Here is a 17,676-nt window from a genome sequence, read left to right on the forward strand (position 1 = left end):
TGATTTTATTTTGTGCTTGGTTCACTTATCACAAGAGTGACCAACTCAAATATATCAAGAAATCACAAAAATTTTTAGATATTTGGGAAAAAACATCCCGATAAAAAATTGATATATTGATATTGTGTTATATTTTCGACAACCTGAATTCTGAGCCTAAATAGCCGCTGGGTAGTCGGTGAAGTATGTTTTTTTCGCAATTCAAGCTTTAATAACAGTTTGATTCAAAACTATTTATATTTTTATACCCTGAACCCATTTTCAATGGGAAATCAGGGTATAATATATTTGTTGAAATGTATGTAACAGGCAGAAGGAGGCGTGGCAGACCCCACAAAGTATATATATTTTTGATCAGGGCGACGAGCTGAGTTGATTTGACCCTGTCCGTCTGTGTGTCCGTCCGTCCGCCTGTCCGTCTGTCCGTATGTATGAACGCGTCGATTTCAGAAGATATAAGAGCTACAATTTTTTTTAAAATGTCCGTAATTACAGCGCGCATATCAAACTTATCATTAAAAATCGATAACTCATTCCGATCTTTTTTTATCGATAAAAAACATCGAAAACCAGTTATTAAATTATATCTTCTACACCTTTATTGCTAGTCTCCAAATTTTTAATGTATGCTTATATGCAATTTATACAATTTCGGTTTTTGTTAAAATTTACCCCCCACCCTTAAATTCACCCCCTCACCCTCACTTTTGTAAAAAGCGTATTTCAAATACTAGAGACTTGTGCTTTGGCAATTACATGCATATCCATGTTATAATCATAATCTGAAAGTTTCATGAAGATCGTACGTCCACAAAAAAAGTTATTAAACAATTAAGTTCTCATAGTAAGCGCTCACTGCAGCCCATGTGTGTTTATGCGTGGGTGCTTGTGTGTGTATGTGTTTGTGTATGTGTGTGTATGTGTTTGTGTATGTGTAAGTATGTGTTTGTGTATGTGTGTGTGCATGTGTATGTGTATGTATGTGTTTGTGTATGTGTGTGTGCATGTGAGTGTGTGTATGCGTTTGTGCCTGAATGCGTGTGTGTGTATGTATGCCTGTGTGTGTGTGTGTGTGCGTGTTTCTTGTGTAAGCTGAAAGACGCGAAAAATTATTGAAATAGCTATTACTCCAAGGGTTCAGGGGATCTCGTAGTCGAGTAGTCTCCACTAGAGATTTCTTACTTGTTATATATGTATGTATTTGCTCTCAATTATACTTGAACTGTCATTAATCAAATGTATTAATAGTATTGGATGGATTCCGTTGCTTTTTTTCATGAAAATATTGCGACTGAGACTAAAAATTATACGCAATGACTACGATTTGAATACTCCCAATGTTTCTCTCTTTGCGGATACCTTTCACTCGATCGATCTTTTGATCAATATTTATCGATGTCTGTAACAAAAAATGTAATGTGTTCTCTAAAATTATCGAATTTAATTACATTTTCAATGTATCAAATCAAATTATCGAGCACGCGCTCTGCTAACTGCGCAGTAAGCAGCGATTGCGCTTGGGCTGCGCTGCAGTGTAAGCAATATTGTGAACATTTATTTGTTGGATAATTTCTTTTGTAGACGCGCAATCTCAATGAAACTTTCAGAGCGTAATCATATGGTTGAAATGTTAACATTCCGAAGAACAAGTCTTTAATACTTGAAATACGTTTTTACAAAATCTTTGAATCTCTGAAGTCTCTAGGTTTAAAGCTGTTCAAAAATCGAAAAATATGATATCGAAAAAATATGATAAACTTGTACTGCGTATGGTTACACGAGTATGCATACAAAATTTCAGCTCTGTAGCTCTTATATCTTCAGAGATCTGGACGTTCATAAGGACAGGGCTAAATCGACTCACCTCGTCGCCCTGATCAAGAATATATATACTTTATGGGGTCCGCGATGATTCCTTCTGGCTGTTTTTCACAAAAACATTATACCCTAATTTCCCATTTTCAATGGGTTCAGGGTATAAAAACACAAATCGATGATACTTCAGGGTATCACCTAGTGGATACCCGCTTGATTTATTTTAACTTGATTTTGCAGAAGTTTTAAATATATAAAAAGTGATGACGTCTTAGCAGATGGGCTTTCCTTTAAAGAGTTTAAAATTCAACCAGGCCTAAAATACCGTCACACTCTTGAAGTGTTCTTAACATATCAGGGGACATAATTGGTACTTGCCGCAACCGCTCGGCTTGTTGGTTGTTGGTTTTGTCTTACATGCGGTGGGTGTGTCCGAATTTAAATGTTGGACATGTATCTCATTTTTAATGCAAAAATATATTATTTTTGCTGAGTTCGTTTTGACTTTGGCCAGAGGCTGTCAAAGCAGGGAATTGAAACAGGCGCACGAATTAGGTCAGGCGTATGACGAATGTTCGACTGGGATTTTCAAGACCGCAGTTTTAACTTGGGCAACAAGCTCTAAAGTCAATGAAGCAAGCGACACATAAGATTTAATATTATTAAGATTGTGTAAAGAAATTTGACTGCTTTAGTCATTGGTCTATGCAGAATTGTGTATTTCACAATTTGTGCTACTGAATCTTAACTTTCACCCGAACCCCACTTCTAGCCTTCTTAAAAAGAGTTTCAAAATGGCAACAGTTGCAACATTATTGTATCTGATGGATAATGTATCTATATATACAAAATTGCTTAGAGTGCAAATTCGGCTGAATATGTAGCGTTTCATTTTGCGAATTTGTTGCTGACTTGGCCAATTCGCAGCCCAGCATCACTTTTCCAGAGAAACGCAGTCAGCAGATAGAGCTTTACATACCGATAATTAATATGTATATGGACGATATTTTTAAGCGAGAGCGATAAACGAATAATTAATAAATACAATATCATTATTAATTTTATAATATTGAATTACTCACATCAAATTAGAGAAGTTTAGTAATATTAACTTACATATATGTTATATATAATTTTTTTTTTCAGGTATTCAATTCAAAAATGCGATATACTTGTCAACCCATTCCATTTTCGCAAACGTTTTATTCAACTTACCAAACAGATACACTGTTGCCTTCTTGTAAGCCACATTAAGCGAAGTGAACTGTTATTATACGAGTTATGTGCAGTTTTAAAAGTAATTTGTACCTTTCCGACAAGCCTGGCGAACAGCAAAATCTATTGTTCTCGACCCAAATCGACAGAAAATAGTCATAATCTAGCCATAGAGTAATGATACTAAGCGCTTTGATTTCACTAGATTGATAAGCTAATAAGATTCTCGCTCTTTTTAGATTGAAGGCATAGATAAATAGTTAATTAGGCTTCTTGCTTTGTAAGAAAAATGTTTGTGTGAGAATTGCTTTATAATTTTTCAGTCTCAGTTGTGTTGCTGTCGCCAGAGTAAAGTAGTTTTGTTTTTATTGTTGTTCCAGCTATTGGAAGTCACCAATAATAAAATGTTGTTTATTTATTTGTTAATAGCAGAATTAGCCTCAGTCTTAACAAGTGCACTGGAAATATTGTGCCCCATGGATATTAAAACATGAAAGGCTGACCATTGTAGCTGAAGTGCGGTGCCTCACATAATTCTTTCATGTCGTTTGCCGCTCTTTGCCGACTGGCTATGCTGCTAATTAGCTGAAGAAAAGCAATTGCTAGGCATTTAGTAAAAACTATTCGCATGAATTTTGCTAGACACCAGGCAGACTACTGTTATTTTGTATACCCTGAACCCATTGAAAATGGGAAATCAGGGTATATTGGTTTTGTGAAAAAGTATGTAATGGGCAGAAGGAATCATCTCAGACCCCATAAAGAATATATATTCTTGATCAGCACGACGAGGCTGAGTCGCTATAGCCCTATCCGTCTGTCCATATGAGTGCGTCGATCTCAGAAGTCATAAGAGATAGAGAGCTGAAATTTGGTGTACCATACGCAGTACATGTTTATCATATTTTTTCGATAGCTCGTCCGATAAATTTTGTATCGAGAATAATTGAAAATTCAATTTAATTTTTTAGCCTAATTTGATCACTTTTAGACCTAGGGACTTCACTTTACTGTGTGTATACAGTTGATCGATACGAAGATTTTGTAATTTACAGATTTGGGATACCACGCCCCCAATTTGTAAAAACGCATTTCAAGTACTAGAGAGTTGTGCTTTGGAATGTACACACATTTTAACCACATAATCACGCTCTGAAAGTTTAATTAGGATTGTATGTCCACAAAAGAAATTATTCAACAAATAATTTCTCATAATATTGGCCACACTGCAGCGCAGCCAAAGCGCAGTCGCTGCTAATTGCGCAGTCAGCAGAGTGCGTGATTATAGGTGCGTGTGATACGTGTGTGCGTAAAATAAGTGCAGAATGAGTAGAATATCAGCTTAGAGGGTTCAGGGTATCTCGTAGTTGAGCAGTCTCGACTAGAGCCTTTTTATACCCTGAACCCATTGAAAATGGGAAATCAGGGTATAATGGTTTTGTTGAAATGTATGTAACAGGCAGAAGGAGGCGTGGCAGACCCCACAAAGTATATATATTCTTGATCAGGGCGACGAGCTGAGTCGATTTAGCCCTGTCCGTCTGTCTGTCTGTCCGTCTGTCCGTCTGTCCGTCTGTCCGTCCGTCCGTCTGTCCGTCTGTCCGTCTGTCCGTATGTTTGAACGCGTCGATTTCCGAAGATATAAGAGCTAGAGACTTGAATTTTTTTTTAAAATGACCGTATATACAGCGCGGACGTCGAGTTTGCTTTTAAAATTCGATAAATCATCCCGTTATGTTTTTATCGAGTAAAAACATTCAAGTTCAAATCAGGTGCCTCTATAGCTAATTGTGAATGATTTTTCTTTTTTCAAATTTCTCAAATATTCAATATAATATTTAGATCATATGCTGAAAGTTTCATTAAATTCCGTTCAGTCAAAAATTAATAAAAAATAATCAAATATTTGGCCAATTAACAAACGCACGTGCAGCAGCTACAACAAAAACATCACATCAGCTGTTAGTTTCGTTTAGTTTTGGTAGATGGCGCAGCAGCAGTGAATCTATTTGAGTTTTGCCAGCGCCACCAGCAGGAGTGGGGTGGCCTAGTGTGTTAGGTGCATGACGCTCGATCAAGAAGTCGCGGTTCGAATCCCGATCGGTGCAACACTGATGTTTTTTTTTTTTTAATTGTTTCAAAATATTTTTATATTTTCATAAATACGTTTTCTATTTAATTTATATTTTTAAATACACCGAAATTGAAATTTTAACTATACTTTATGTGCGTTTTTAATAGTTTGGTTATTCTAGCAGATTCTTAGAATCACATCAGCAGTTAGTTTCATTTAATTTTGGTAGATGGCGCTGCAGCAGTGAATCTATTTGAGTTTTGCCAGCGCCACTAGCAGGAGTGAATCCCGATCGCGGTTCGAATCCCGATCGATGCAACTGATGTTAATTTTTTTTTAATTATTTCAAAATATTTTTATATTTTATTAAATGAGTTTGGTATTTTATTTATATTTTTAAATACATCGAAATTGAAATTTCAGCCATACTAAATGAGCATTTTTATTTGTTGGGTTCAGGGTAGTATCTAGTCGAGCACTCTCGACTAGAGTTTTCTTACTTGTTACTTGTTATAATTTCTGTCTTTTTTTTTTTTTTTTTTTTTTTTTTTTTTAAATTTTTTTATCTGTTTGTCTGTAGCTTTAGAGAACATCTTGATGCAATTTGTAGCTAATTGGCTTCATGCTTGTAAGTATCTAGTATATAGTTTCCAGTCGTCAGTCCTGGATAGAGGTTGTTTCTGTTTCTTATATGTCTAATATCTCCGAAACAGATGTTAGCTCCAACTTGACAGTTTAATCTTAGCACCTTTGGCTTTAGCGCTGATCTACAACTTGGCTATTTTATTTGTATCTAACCAACATTTTATGCGCTTATTAAATGATTATGAGTAATACTAGTGATTAACCCCATCCATCAGCCAATATTACCTTTTATATTTTAGTGCCACATGTTTTCTGGAAAGTTGCCGCGTGTCTTATATAAAATACTGTTAAATGTAAATTATTGCAATTTGCTGAGCTGTTCAGTTGATCGACTAGTTGGTTGGTAATTTAATTTTAAGTAATTGTAGTATCTATAATTTAGTAGCTATCTCTTGTTGCTATGGCAGCTCGACAACTCTGACCACTTAATTATTATCATTTGAAAGTTGAGTATTAATTGTTGTTGTTGTTTGGCTATCGCAACATATACAGCTGTGTTTTAAAGGCAAATTTTCATTTTCCAGCACACTCAAGTTCGCTTATTTGTGCTCATGAGCTGCCCATGTTGATTAGCATCCTCGCAGACCTCCATTGCAATGCATTGCTTTCTTTTCACTCGTATAACTTGGAATGTCCTGTGCTTTTCTCTTTAGAATGTTGAGGCCTCGTTGGCATGCGGATAACATTGAACATAGCTATTCACTGGATGGAAGATTAAAACAAATAATAAAGGTTTGTTATGCAAACATGACAACCTTAATAGGTTAATAGAAGTCATTGCTAAGTATATCACCTAAAATGTTAATTTGTTTATTAAGAAGTGAATCGATTTGATTTTTATTTGTATTTGCATTCTTTGCATAGCTTTCTCTTTGTATATTATTCAGATTGCTCTTCAGAATTATCCAAATATAATATAAAACAAGTAAGAAGGCTCTAGTCGAGACAGCTCGACTAGGAGATACCCAGAACCCTCCAAGCTGATATTCTAATCATTCTGCAGTTTTTCTATGCACCCATAAATACATATGCATACAGATGTACGTATAACAACGCGCTCTGCTAACGGCGCAGTAAGCAGCGACTGCACTTGGGCTGTGCTGCAATGTGGGCAATATTATACGAATTTATTTGTTGATTTGTTTAATTTTTAGACGTACAATCTTAATAAAACTTTCAGAACATAATCATCAAATGTATATTCAGTCCAAAGCACAAGTCTCTAGTACTTGGTATATGGAATATATATATATATATATATATATGTATATATGGAATATACTTTATTGGGAAAGCTACTCCTTCTGTCGCAAAATCAGTATACTCTGAACTCAATTATAAAAATTGTAGGTCAACGAAAAATCTGGGACAGATCTTTATAAGATTCGCTCACATACCAGTGTCGGGGCCAGCTGGGCAGCTTGGTCGATGCACCAAACAATCAAGCAGCTAGACAATTGCACAATTAGATAAACTATCTCTAATGAATGTTAAGTGAACTTCGTAAATAACTTTTTGATGCATTGTTCGAGTTACCGTCTAAGAGATGTTCTTGTATTCTACATATTTTTGCGCATCCTTGACGGATGCAGCTTGCAAAGTGGACTCGCGTATCTCCAGGTGCACATATGGCAACTTTTATAATTCGATTTAATCCCGACTTTAATTTAAAAATAATATGCGATTCAATTGAAATTTTCTTTGTTTTATTGCAGATCGTAAAAATTGACACACTTGGAATACAAGAAGCTCATCTTTATGGACCTGCTTGTTGCGTGGATGGCAGTGGCATCGATTTAGAGAACGGACTTTTGATTTATTCATATCGACTTAAATGATCACGATGGCTAGGATTAATTGAAATTGAAGATGATATTGTTAAAATTGTTGACCGATTAACCAACATAGACGAATTATAACAAGCTGCCATGTGAGAAAGGTGGCATTCATGTTAATTAGGCATCGCCCCCAGTTAATAACTTATATAAATAATAAACATATCCATCGAGCGGCTGAGACTGTAAAGCAAACAAGAGAGATTGAGGCGCAAAGGAACAAAGCGGAGAGTAACATAAACATCACCATGGAGTCCGAGTCCACGGAACAGAATGTTGTGCTACGCGGCAACGAAGATTTGATGTCAACATCGAATACGTCAACAAATGACGGTACCTGCAACCCGAATGGATGTACCAAAAAAACGGTTAGTATCGAAGGGCAGATCCCGACCATTGCATTATAAAACGTACTTGCATTATATCGTTAATATAACAAGGTACATTCAACTAAGCTGGTTACTGCGAAAAGCAATTTCTGCAATGGATTATAATATTGATAAATCCTCAATAGTTTCAATAATAATACTTAATGTCGATGCTAATACTTTTTTCCAAGAAATTGTAAACTTATTGAATTCTAAATGAATTCACTTTTTAAAATTAATTGCAAATAAACAATATTTGAATACTTTGAATTGTTAAGGAACGTAATCGCGAACAATAAGAGCTAGCAATTATTAAAATTTACTTCACGAGTTTATAGTTTTTGAAGGTTTGAATACAATAGTGCTTTCTTATCAACGACTAATCAACTGATTTGAGTTAAATAAATGCTGTTATTTGGTGACAATAAAACCAATAGTTGGGATATACAATAGAGGACGAGATTATAAACATACTTCCAATGATGGACATTGGGCTGTAAGATATTCACGTATCTTTGATGTATCAAAATGCAATTGCCAATTTCCACAATACAATATGGCTTCCCACAGTATTAAGCCACCTGCATTGGAGTGATGATTTAAAGAATTCCTCCTTTCCTATATTTGGAAAATAACGGTTGTTATTAATGATCATATCCCATCCCAAACCGTTCAAATCTGTTCAGGTTCACGGAACTGTGGTAATAGATTCTGAAATAATTGTAGGCAAGATAAGTTTGAGAACAAAAAAAAAAAAAAAAAAAAAAAAAAAAAAAAAAAAAAAAAAAAAAACAATTATTAAAAGGGTTTGATTAAAATCACACATAATGGTATCACGACAACTCTCCCAAATAACTAGAGAACAAAAGACATGCAATTTTAAACTCTGATCTTTGACATTTGCATTTGACTCGAAAGCAATTGAGGTAATTTAGCAGCATAATTGAAGTAATTTATACAGCACTTGTTGCTTTGTTATAATTACAATTGTGACATTTATTACAATTATTATAATTAATTTCAGTGCATAACATCCCCCGATCCCACAGCGTATGTGACAAAGGCGCGTGTAACGCGTCCCACGCCACCGCCACCATCCAAGAATCCAATGCAATTTGTCCAGATCAAACCATGCAATTTATATCAGACGGCGCAGGAGCAGTTAAAAAAGGCGGAGGAAGTTAAAAAGCTAAAGGAGGTGAAGAAAGAGGAGCCCGAGGAATGGCAGAACGTAAGTACTATTGGCTATAAGATCAAAATTTATTTATTTAATTTGTGCAGTCAAATACAAGGTAAATAGTAATTCAAAACAAGTAAGAAAGCTATAGTCGAGACTGCTCGACTACTAAATCCCCTGAGCAAGAGCTATTTCAATCATTTTTCGCGTCTTTCTGCTTACACAAGACACACGCACGCACACACACGCGCCCATACAAACACACCCACACGCACACACACACCCACACGCACACCCACACACACCCACACACACACACACACCCACACACTCTCACACACACATATACGCACACAAGCACCCACGCCTAAACACGCATGGGCAACAGTTTGCGCTTACTATGAGAACTTAATTGTTTTTTTGTGGACATACAATCTTCATGAAACTTTCAGGTTATGATTATAAAATGGGTATACATGTATTTGATAAAGCACAAGTCTCTAGTATTTGAAATACGCCATTTACAAATATGTGGTTGAGGGGGTGGACCCTCTAAGGTTCAGGGTATCTCCTAGTCGACCAGTCTTCTTACTTGTTTTCGATAAGGTTCTTTATCGATAAAAAACCCTGGATGAGTTATCGATTTTTGGTGATAAACTCGATATCCGCGCTGTATATACGGGCATTAAAAAAAAAAGAAGTCTCTAGCTCTTATATCTTCTGAAATCGACGCGTTCAAGCATACGGACAGACGGGCAGGGCTAAATCAATTCAGCTCGTCGCCCTGATCAAGAATATACAGTACCGAGCAAAAATGAGTGAATGTTACAGAACTTTGACTTTCATCACGCATAAAAATTTGAAAATTTGAAATTTGCAAAATTTGAATGCCTACGCTCAAAAAATGTGAAAATTACAGGGTATTTTTCGATATGGCACGCCTCTAAAGAGGCGCAAAACTGATTTTTTGTTACTAGTAACTCAACTATCAAAATTTAAAGCTTCTAGCTATTAAACTTAAGGAAATATAAAGTTTTTCGATTTACCACGCCCCCTATAGGCCGACATATATCCGTCGAAACTTTTTAGTCTTGGGTGGTCAGCCCGAGTATATATACAAAAATCTCTAGCATCAATAGTGTCCAAAATATAGCAGAATATAAAAAATCAATGTATCCTCAGGTCCGATTTGCCACGCCCCTAATAAGCGTAGACGTATAAATTTGTCATTAGACTTTATATAAACATAACATTAGCTGTAAAACTCTTAGAGATACAGTTTTATCCGATTTGCCACGCCCCCAATGGGCGTAGATATATCCGCCATAGCTTGTAATCTTGGGTGGTCGACGCGAATCTACATTCCAAATTTAAGCTTTCCAGCTTTTACGCTAATATGATTTCTGGCATATCGGAAAATGCATTTCAATTTCGTGAATGAGTATAATAATTCACTTTCGTGAATAAGTATAAAAAAAAAACAAGTAAGAACGTTGCAGTCGGGTGATACCGATTGCAGAATACCCATTCACAGCCCAAACCTTTTCAACCAGAGTATATAGTGCAATTTTCAAGACTAGTGCGCAACAAAAAACAGGGCATGATCCCATTAAAATTGGAAAATCATAGATAGCTATTGCTATGTTCATTGCATCGTTGCATTCAAATTACATACATATATAATTTATACAACTTTGACTTTTAATAATACATATATATTTATATCCATATATTGGATACCGGCTTCAAGCTAGCAGCAGATCAGCGCGATTCTCCTATACATGTGCACACACTCATCGCCTATTCTATGCGTACAGACAGAAACGCGCTTTTTCGCACATTCTTAGAATTTCGATTGATTTCTGGACTTTCTAGCCGTTACTGTAGTTTTGTCTGATGACGCTCTCTTTTAAGCTATTCTATTTTAGCAACTGGCTGGTCAAGCAAAGCAGTGTGCAGGGTGCTAAGGGCGACGCAAATTATGTTAGATTAGGGGAGGTTCGAAACCTCGTCGATGTTTTTTTTTTTTTCATGCATATTTCATTTTTATACCCTGAACCCATTTTCAATGGGAAATCAGGGTATAATGGTTTTGTTGATATGTATGTATGGAAATATTGTTTGTGTGTTAAAAATGTTGTTTGTTGGTTTTTGTGAAGAATGTATGCGTCACCATGTATGTGTATTAAAGTAGAACACAGTTATGATTTATTTCCATTTATTTGATTAAGCTTGTTGTGATGTGAAATTCTTATTAACTAATGATGGTAAATTGAGAGATCGTGTTTTATCGATAGTATAGATTGGGAATAATCGTGATGCCAGATCGCCACATATGTAACAATCAGAAGGAGGCGTGGCAGACCCCACAAAGTATATACATATATTCTTGATCAGGGCGACGAGTTGAGTCGATTTGGCCGTGTCCGTCTGTCCGTATGTTTGAACGCGTCGATTTCAGAAGTTATAAGAGCTAGAGACTTCAAATTTTGTGTAAAATTTTCGTATTTACAGCGCGGATATCGAGTTTATCATTAAAAATCGATAACTTATCGATAAAAAATCTTATCGGAAATCAGGTATTAAATTAAATCTGCTACATCTTTAAAGATAGAGTCTCCAAATTTGAAATGTATACTTATATGCATTTTATACAATTTCGGTATTTGATAAAATTCACCCCCCACCCCTATATCACCCCATCACCCAAATTTTTGTAAAAGGCGTATATCAAATACTAGAGACTTGTACTTTGGCAAATACATGCATATTCATGTTATAATCATAATCTTCAAGTTCCATGAAAATCGTATGTTCACAAAACAAGTTATTAAACAATTAAGTTCTCATAGTAAGCGCACACTGCGCCCATGCGTGTTTATGCTTGTGCATGTAAATGATTGTGTGTGTGTGTGTGTGCGTGTGGGTGTGTATGTATGTATGTGTGTGTGCGTGTGTGCGTGCGTGTGTGTGTGTGTGTGTGTGTGTGTGTGTGTATGTATGTATGTGTGTGTGCGTGTGTGCGTGCGTGTTTCTTGTGTAAGCTGAAAGACGCGAAAAATTATTGAAATAGCTATTACTCCAAGGGTTCAGGGGATCTCGTAGTCGAGCAGAGTCGACTATTGAAATTACAGGGTATTTTTCGATATGCCACGCCCCTAAAGAGACGTAAAAATTATTTTTTGGAGAATCGATAGAGGAGGCTACCAGTAACTCAACTATCCAAATTTGAAGCTTCTAGCTATTATGCTTTAGAAGATATAAATTTTTGCGGTTTTCCACGCCCCCTATGGGCGGACATATATCTACCATAGCTCGTTGGACTTGGGCGATCAACCCGCGTATATATACCAAATTTCAGATCTCTAGCATCAATAGTGCCTAAAATATACCAGAATTCGAAAAATCACAATATCTTCAGGTCCGATTTACCACGCCCCTAGTAGGCGTAGATATATAATTTTTTACCCATCTTCATAGAATCAAAACATCAGCTTACGTGCAAAATTTCAGCATTCTAGGTTTATAACTTTAGGAGACACAGTTTTATCCGATTTGCCACGCCCCTAATGGCCGGAGATATATCCGCCATAGCTTGTGATCTTGGATGGTCGGCGCGGACCTACATACCAAATTTCAGTTTTCTAGCTCTTTAACTAACATGATTTCTGGTATATCGGAAAATGCATTTTCCGATTTGCCACGCCCCTAGTGGGCGGATCGGGAAAATTTTAACACTTTATAAATCGGGGATATACACGAGTATGTGCTCCAAATTTCAAGTCTCTAGCTTCAATAGCGCCGAAATAGATTGCGTTCATACGGACAGACGGACAGACGGACGGACGGACAGACGGACAGACGGACGGACAGACGGACGGACAGCAAGACGGACATTGCACAAACCAATATACTGATTCACTTTCGTGAATGAGTATAAAAAAAAACAATTATGATGGCTCTAGTCGAGACTGCTCGACTGCGAGATCCCCTGAATTATTAGAGGAAATGATATTTTAATAATTTTACACAAGAAACACACACAGGTCTGCAGTTTGGGCATACTATGGGAACTTAATTGTTCCACAACCTTTCTTGTGAATGGACTTTCTTCATAAAAATCATTTAGATCGTAATTATAGCATTGAAATGCGTGCATTTGCCATTTAAAACACATTTAAAATTTAGCGACTCCAGCTAAGGGTGTAGGAGATATAATTAAATTAACCTTTTTGACTATTTTTGTTTCGTATTTGCAACTGTCTTAATACACAAAGTGTTTTGGGTATGGTCATTTGTCTCAATATAGCCATAACTGTAATAGCAACAGCAATAGTAATGAGTATGGCTGCATGTCTGTGGTAATATGTTTTAGAGAGTGGAGCCTGCTCCAGTTTCCAAATCACGTCGCTGGCGTGGACAAATAATATTACGTAATCAGCTGTTACTTGAATGCGTTTTGTATACTTTCCTTTGCGTTTATACTTTTTATATTTTACACGATTCGCAATTCATGTAAATTCGTGTGCCATAACCTCAAACGAATTGTCCCCCTTTGACGTATATCTTATTGCCTAATCAACTATTGCTTTTGTGTGCAGTGTTGCATTTGAATTGACTGCTGTAAATCCGTTGAAGCTAATTTTTATACCCTGAACCCATTTTCAATGGGAAATCAGGGTATAATGGTTTTGTTGAAATGTATGTAACAGGGAGAAGGAGGCGTGGCAGACCCCACAAAGTATATATATTCTTGATCAGGGCGACGAGCTGAGTTGATTTGGCCCTGTCCGTCTGTCTGTCCGTCTGTCCGTATGTATGAACGCGTCGATTTCAGAAGATATAAGAGCTAGAGACTTCAAATTTTTTTTTTAAATGTCCGTAATTACAGCGCGCATATAAAGTTTATCATTAAAAATCGATAACTCATTCCGATCTTTTTTTATCGATAAAAACATCGAAAACCAGTTATTAAATTATATCTTCTACACCTTTATTGCTAGTCTCCAAATTTTTAATGTATGCTTATATGCACTTTTGTAAAAAGCGTATTTCAAATACTAGAGACTTGTGCTTTGGCAATTACATGCATATCCATATATATCATAATATAATCATAATCTGAAAGTTTCATGAAGATCGTACGTCCACAAAAAAAGTTATTAAGCAATTAAGTTCTCATAGTATGCGCTCACTGCAGCCCATGTGTGTTTATGCGTGGGTGCTTGTGTGTGTATGTGTTTGTGTATGTGTGTGTATGTGTTTGTGTATGTGTAAGTATGTGTTTGTGTATGTGTGTGTGCATGTGTATGTGTATGTATGTGTTTGTGTATGTGTGTGTGCATGTGAGTGTGTGTATGCGTTTGTGCCTGAATGCGTGTGTGTGTATGTATGCCTGTGTGTGTGTGTGTGTGCGTGTTTCTTGTGTAAGCTGAAAGACGCGAAAAATTATTGAAATATCTATTGCTCCAAGGGTTCAGGGGATCTCGTAGTCGAGCAGTCTCGACTAGAGCTTTCTTACTTGTTTTGGGCACGTTTAGGACATTTTGTCACTTAAGCAAACTAATTTTTGTGTTCCTAGGTATAAATTCGATTAGGTAACTCTTTATACCTTGTACCCATTTTAATGATCAGGGTATAAGGGTTTTGTTAAAAGAATGTAACGGGCAGAAAAAAGCGTGGCAGACACCACCAAGTGTATTTATTCTTGATCAGCGCAACGAGCTAAATCGAGGCGACCCTGTCCGTCTATCGAGATTTTCTCCATGTATCGATAACTACTCCCGATGTTTTGCTATCGATCAAAAACCGTATCGAAAATTATTTATTTAATTATATCTTCTCCTATCCTCCAAAAACTTGAGTGTCAAAATTTTAAATGTAGAATTTTAATTTTTTTTACCACATATGCACTCCCTCACCCCTACATTTGTTAAAGGCTTATGTCAAATACTTGAAACAGGTGTGTGTTTTTCTTGTGTATGCAGAAAGACGCAAAGAATTATTGAAATATCAGTTCCTCGAAGGTTTCAAGGGATCTCGTAGCAGTCTTGGCATCAGCTTTCTTACCTGCTTTGTTTTGAGTTTGGTTTGCGTACTGAAAAAAGAGTAAATAAAAAAAATGGTTTCGACTGGAATCTCTAGTATTCGAGTATACTATGAATTCCGAGCGGAGCTTGAGGTTTAAGAGTTTTAGCTAATAATCTTATCTGCATGGTAAGGTATTTAAAAGTTCAACTTCAGTGATAACAGATAATAATTTCGAGCATTTATTGATGTGGTTTCTTCGGAGACACTAATAACATTGGCATAATTAGATTAAAAACTGAAATGCTATTCCCTTAAACTCACGATGTAAATTTTAATACTCTGAAGTGCACTTAGAAACGTTTGGGATTAAAACGACTGCGGTAAATATAGTTTACCCAGTAAATATATATTCTAATTCAAAACCGTTACATATTATAGTTATAATCATTAGTGTTGATATTCCAGGCCAAAAAATTAAATGCATTTGATTCATAAATGCTAATGAACCGCAGAGGCAGAATACCAGAGCAAAGACTTTTAGGTACCATATATTTATGGCACCGCAAACATATATAGAATAGTCTAGTATTATATAATGTGTTATTATTTTATGCTAACTTTCGCAATTTTTCTACACGAACAACAACATCCCAAAAATTAAGAACCTTGATAATTGGAAATCATCACGACGAAAACGTGTCGAACATATTATAGATCGTGTTGTGGAAACAAAAAAGCTGGAACTGGAGGAACATGATCGTACGAGACGAAAATCGAAAACATTTACTGAAATGATGGAGGAGCGGTAAGTAATAGTAGTGCAGTAATGCCGAAAATCTGATATCTAGTTTAATTCCATCCTATTGCATTTCTATCAGGGCTGAGCGTAGCGGCTCACGTGGGCGCGTCAAATTGGCATCTCTTGCCGTATATAACGATGACGAAACGAATGATTTAAGTGATTTGGGTATCGGCACTAGCAGCGCCAGCGGTAAAAGCAGCATATCGGAGGACTATGAGAACAATAGTGCTATGGTGAGTGCTGAATAATAATTGAATAATATACATGTATATTAATATTGATATCATCTATCTAAAAAATAAAATTGAAATAGTATTCTAATTTATCTTTTTTTTTCATACCCTGAACCCATTGAAAATGGGAAATCAGGGTATAATGGTTTTGTGAAAAAAATGTAACAGGCAGAAGGATTCATCGCAGACCTTATAAAGTATATATATTCTTGATCCGTACGTCCGTATGACTGCGTCGATCTCAGATACTCAGCTTTTTTTCGATAGCTCAGTCGATAACTTTTTTATCGAGAAAAATCGAAAAATCGACTTTTTTCAGCATAATTTGAACACCTTTAGACCTAGAGACTTCAGATTCACAGTTGATCGATACGAAGATTTTGTAATTTACAGATTTTAGATATTTTAGATTTAGTACTAGGGACTTGTGCTTTGGAATGTACACACATTCTAACCATATGATCACGCTCTGAAAGTTTCATAGTGTTACTACAAGATAAATGATTCAACTAATAAATTCTCATAATATTGCCCACACTGCAGCGCAGCCCAAGCGCTGTCGCTGCTAACTGCGCAGTCAGCAGAGCGCGTGATTGTACGTGCGTTTGGATGCGTGTTTGTGCATGTGTGCGTAAAAGAAGTGCAGAATGAGTAGAATATCAGCTTAGAGGGTTCAGGGTATCTCCCAGTCGAGCAGTTTTGACTGGAGTCTTTTTACTTGTTCGAACATATTGTTTTGCTTAATATCATAGCATACTATAAATTTCTTTAGATTTATTGTAATTGGCTTCACAAGAATATCCATATGTATGTACAATTTAGGGAAAAAATTATTTCAATATTTTGCTTAGCATAAAAGTTATAGCTAAAAACCATACAAAAAACTCGTTTTTGTCTCCAATAAAGTCTTCGTACACTTAACATATATGCTTAAAAAATACTCTTATAAACTGCGAAAGAAGATTTTTTTTTTAACATTAGTATTTTGTGGGGTAGCCGTTATTCTTTATAACTGATTCTAGTCTTTTTGGCATCGACAAAACTAACTTTTCTGTGAATTTTTTGTCAATTTTCACCAACTCCTCTTTTAGTACTTTTATAAGTTTGGATTGAACTAATGTGGTGTGTTCTGACCGTTTTTTCTAACATATTCCAGCAATGCTCGATCGGATTAAGATCAGGACTCTGTGGTGGTGTCTTTAATAAATAGAGAGTGTTGAATGCCAAATATATTTTGGTGTTATATGCCATATGTTTAGGATCATTGTCATGTTGAAAATAATAAGACCGTGATAAACCTAACATTTCTACACTTGGAGCCAAATTCTTTTTTGAAATGTCAATGTATTTAAGTTGGTCCATCACTCCATCAATTATTTCCAAATTTCCAATGCCACCAGCAGCGATACAACCCCATACCATCACATCACCACCACCATGCTTTACTGTCTTAATTGTGTTTTTTGGGTCTAGTGCCTCTCC

General features: G+C 36.0%; 1 protein-coding gene across 19 annotated transcripts in view; it reads left to right on the forward strand.

Annotated features, from left to right (window-relative positions):
• smash (smallish) overlaps positions 1–17,676 on the forward strand; it is a 91,005-nt gene that overhangs the window by 56,958 nt on the left and 16,371 nt on the right. For all 19 annotated transcript variants that reach the window (XR_016270638.1, XR_016270639.1, XM_089472091.1 and 16 more), the window contains 4 exons: positions 7,465–7,952; positions 8,977–9,183; positions 15,822–15,964; positions 16,038–16,194. Coding sequence is in view for 17 of the 19 variants with exons in the window: in XM_089472091.1 (XP_089328217.1) it covers positions 7,698–7,952; positions 8,977–9,183; positions 15,822–15,964; positions 16,038–16,194 (762 nt within the window). In the remaining 2 variants the exon portion in view is untranslated. The remainder of the gene's footprint in view (positions 1–7,464; positions 7,953–8,976; positions 9,184–15,821; positions 15,965–16,037; positions 16,195–17,676) is intronic.

The sequence above is a fragment of the Drosophila arizonae genome, chromosome 2 (genome assembly GCF_054131065.1).
Source record: "Drosophila arizonae isolate 15081-1271.41 chromosome 2, UAZ_ARI_1.0, whole genome shotgun sequence".
Classification (NCBI taxonomy): domain Eukaryota; kingdom Metazoa; phylum Arthropoda; class Insecta; order Diptera; family Drosophilidae; genus Drosophila; species Drosophila arizonae.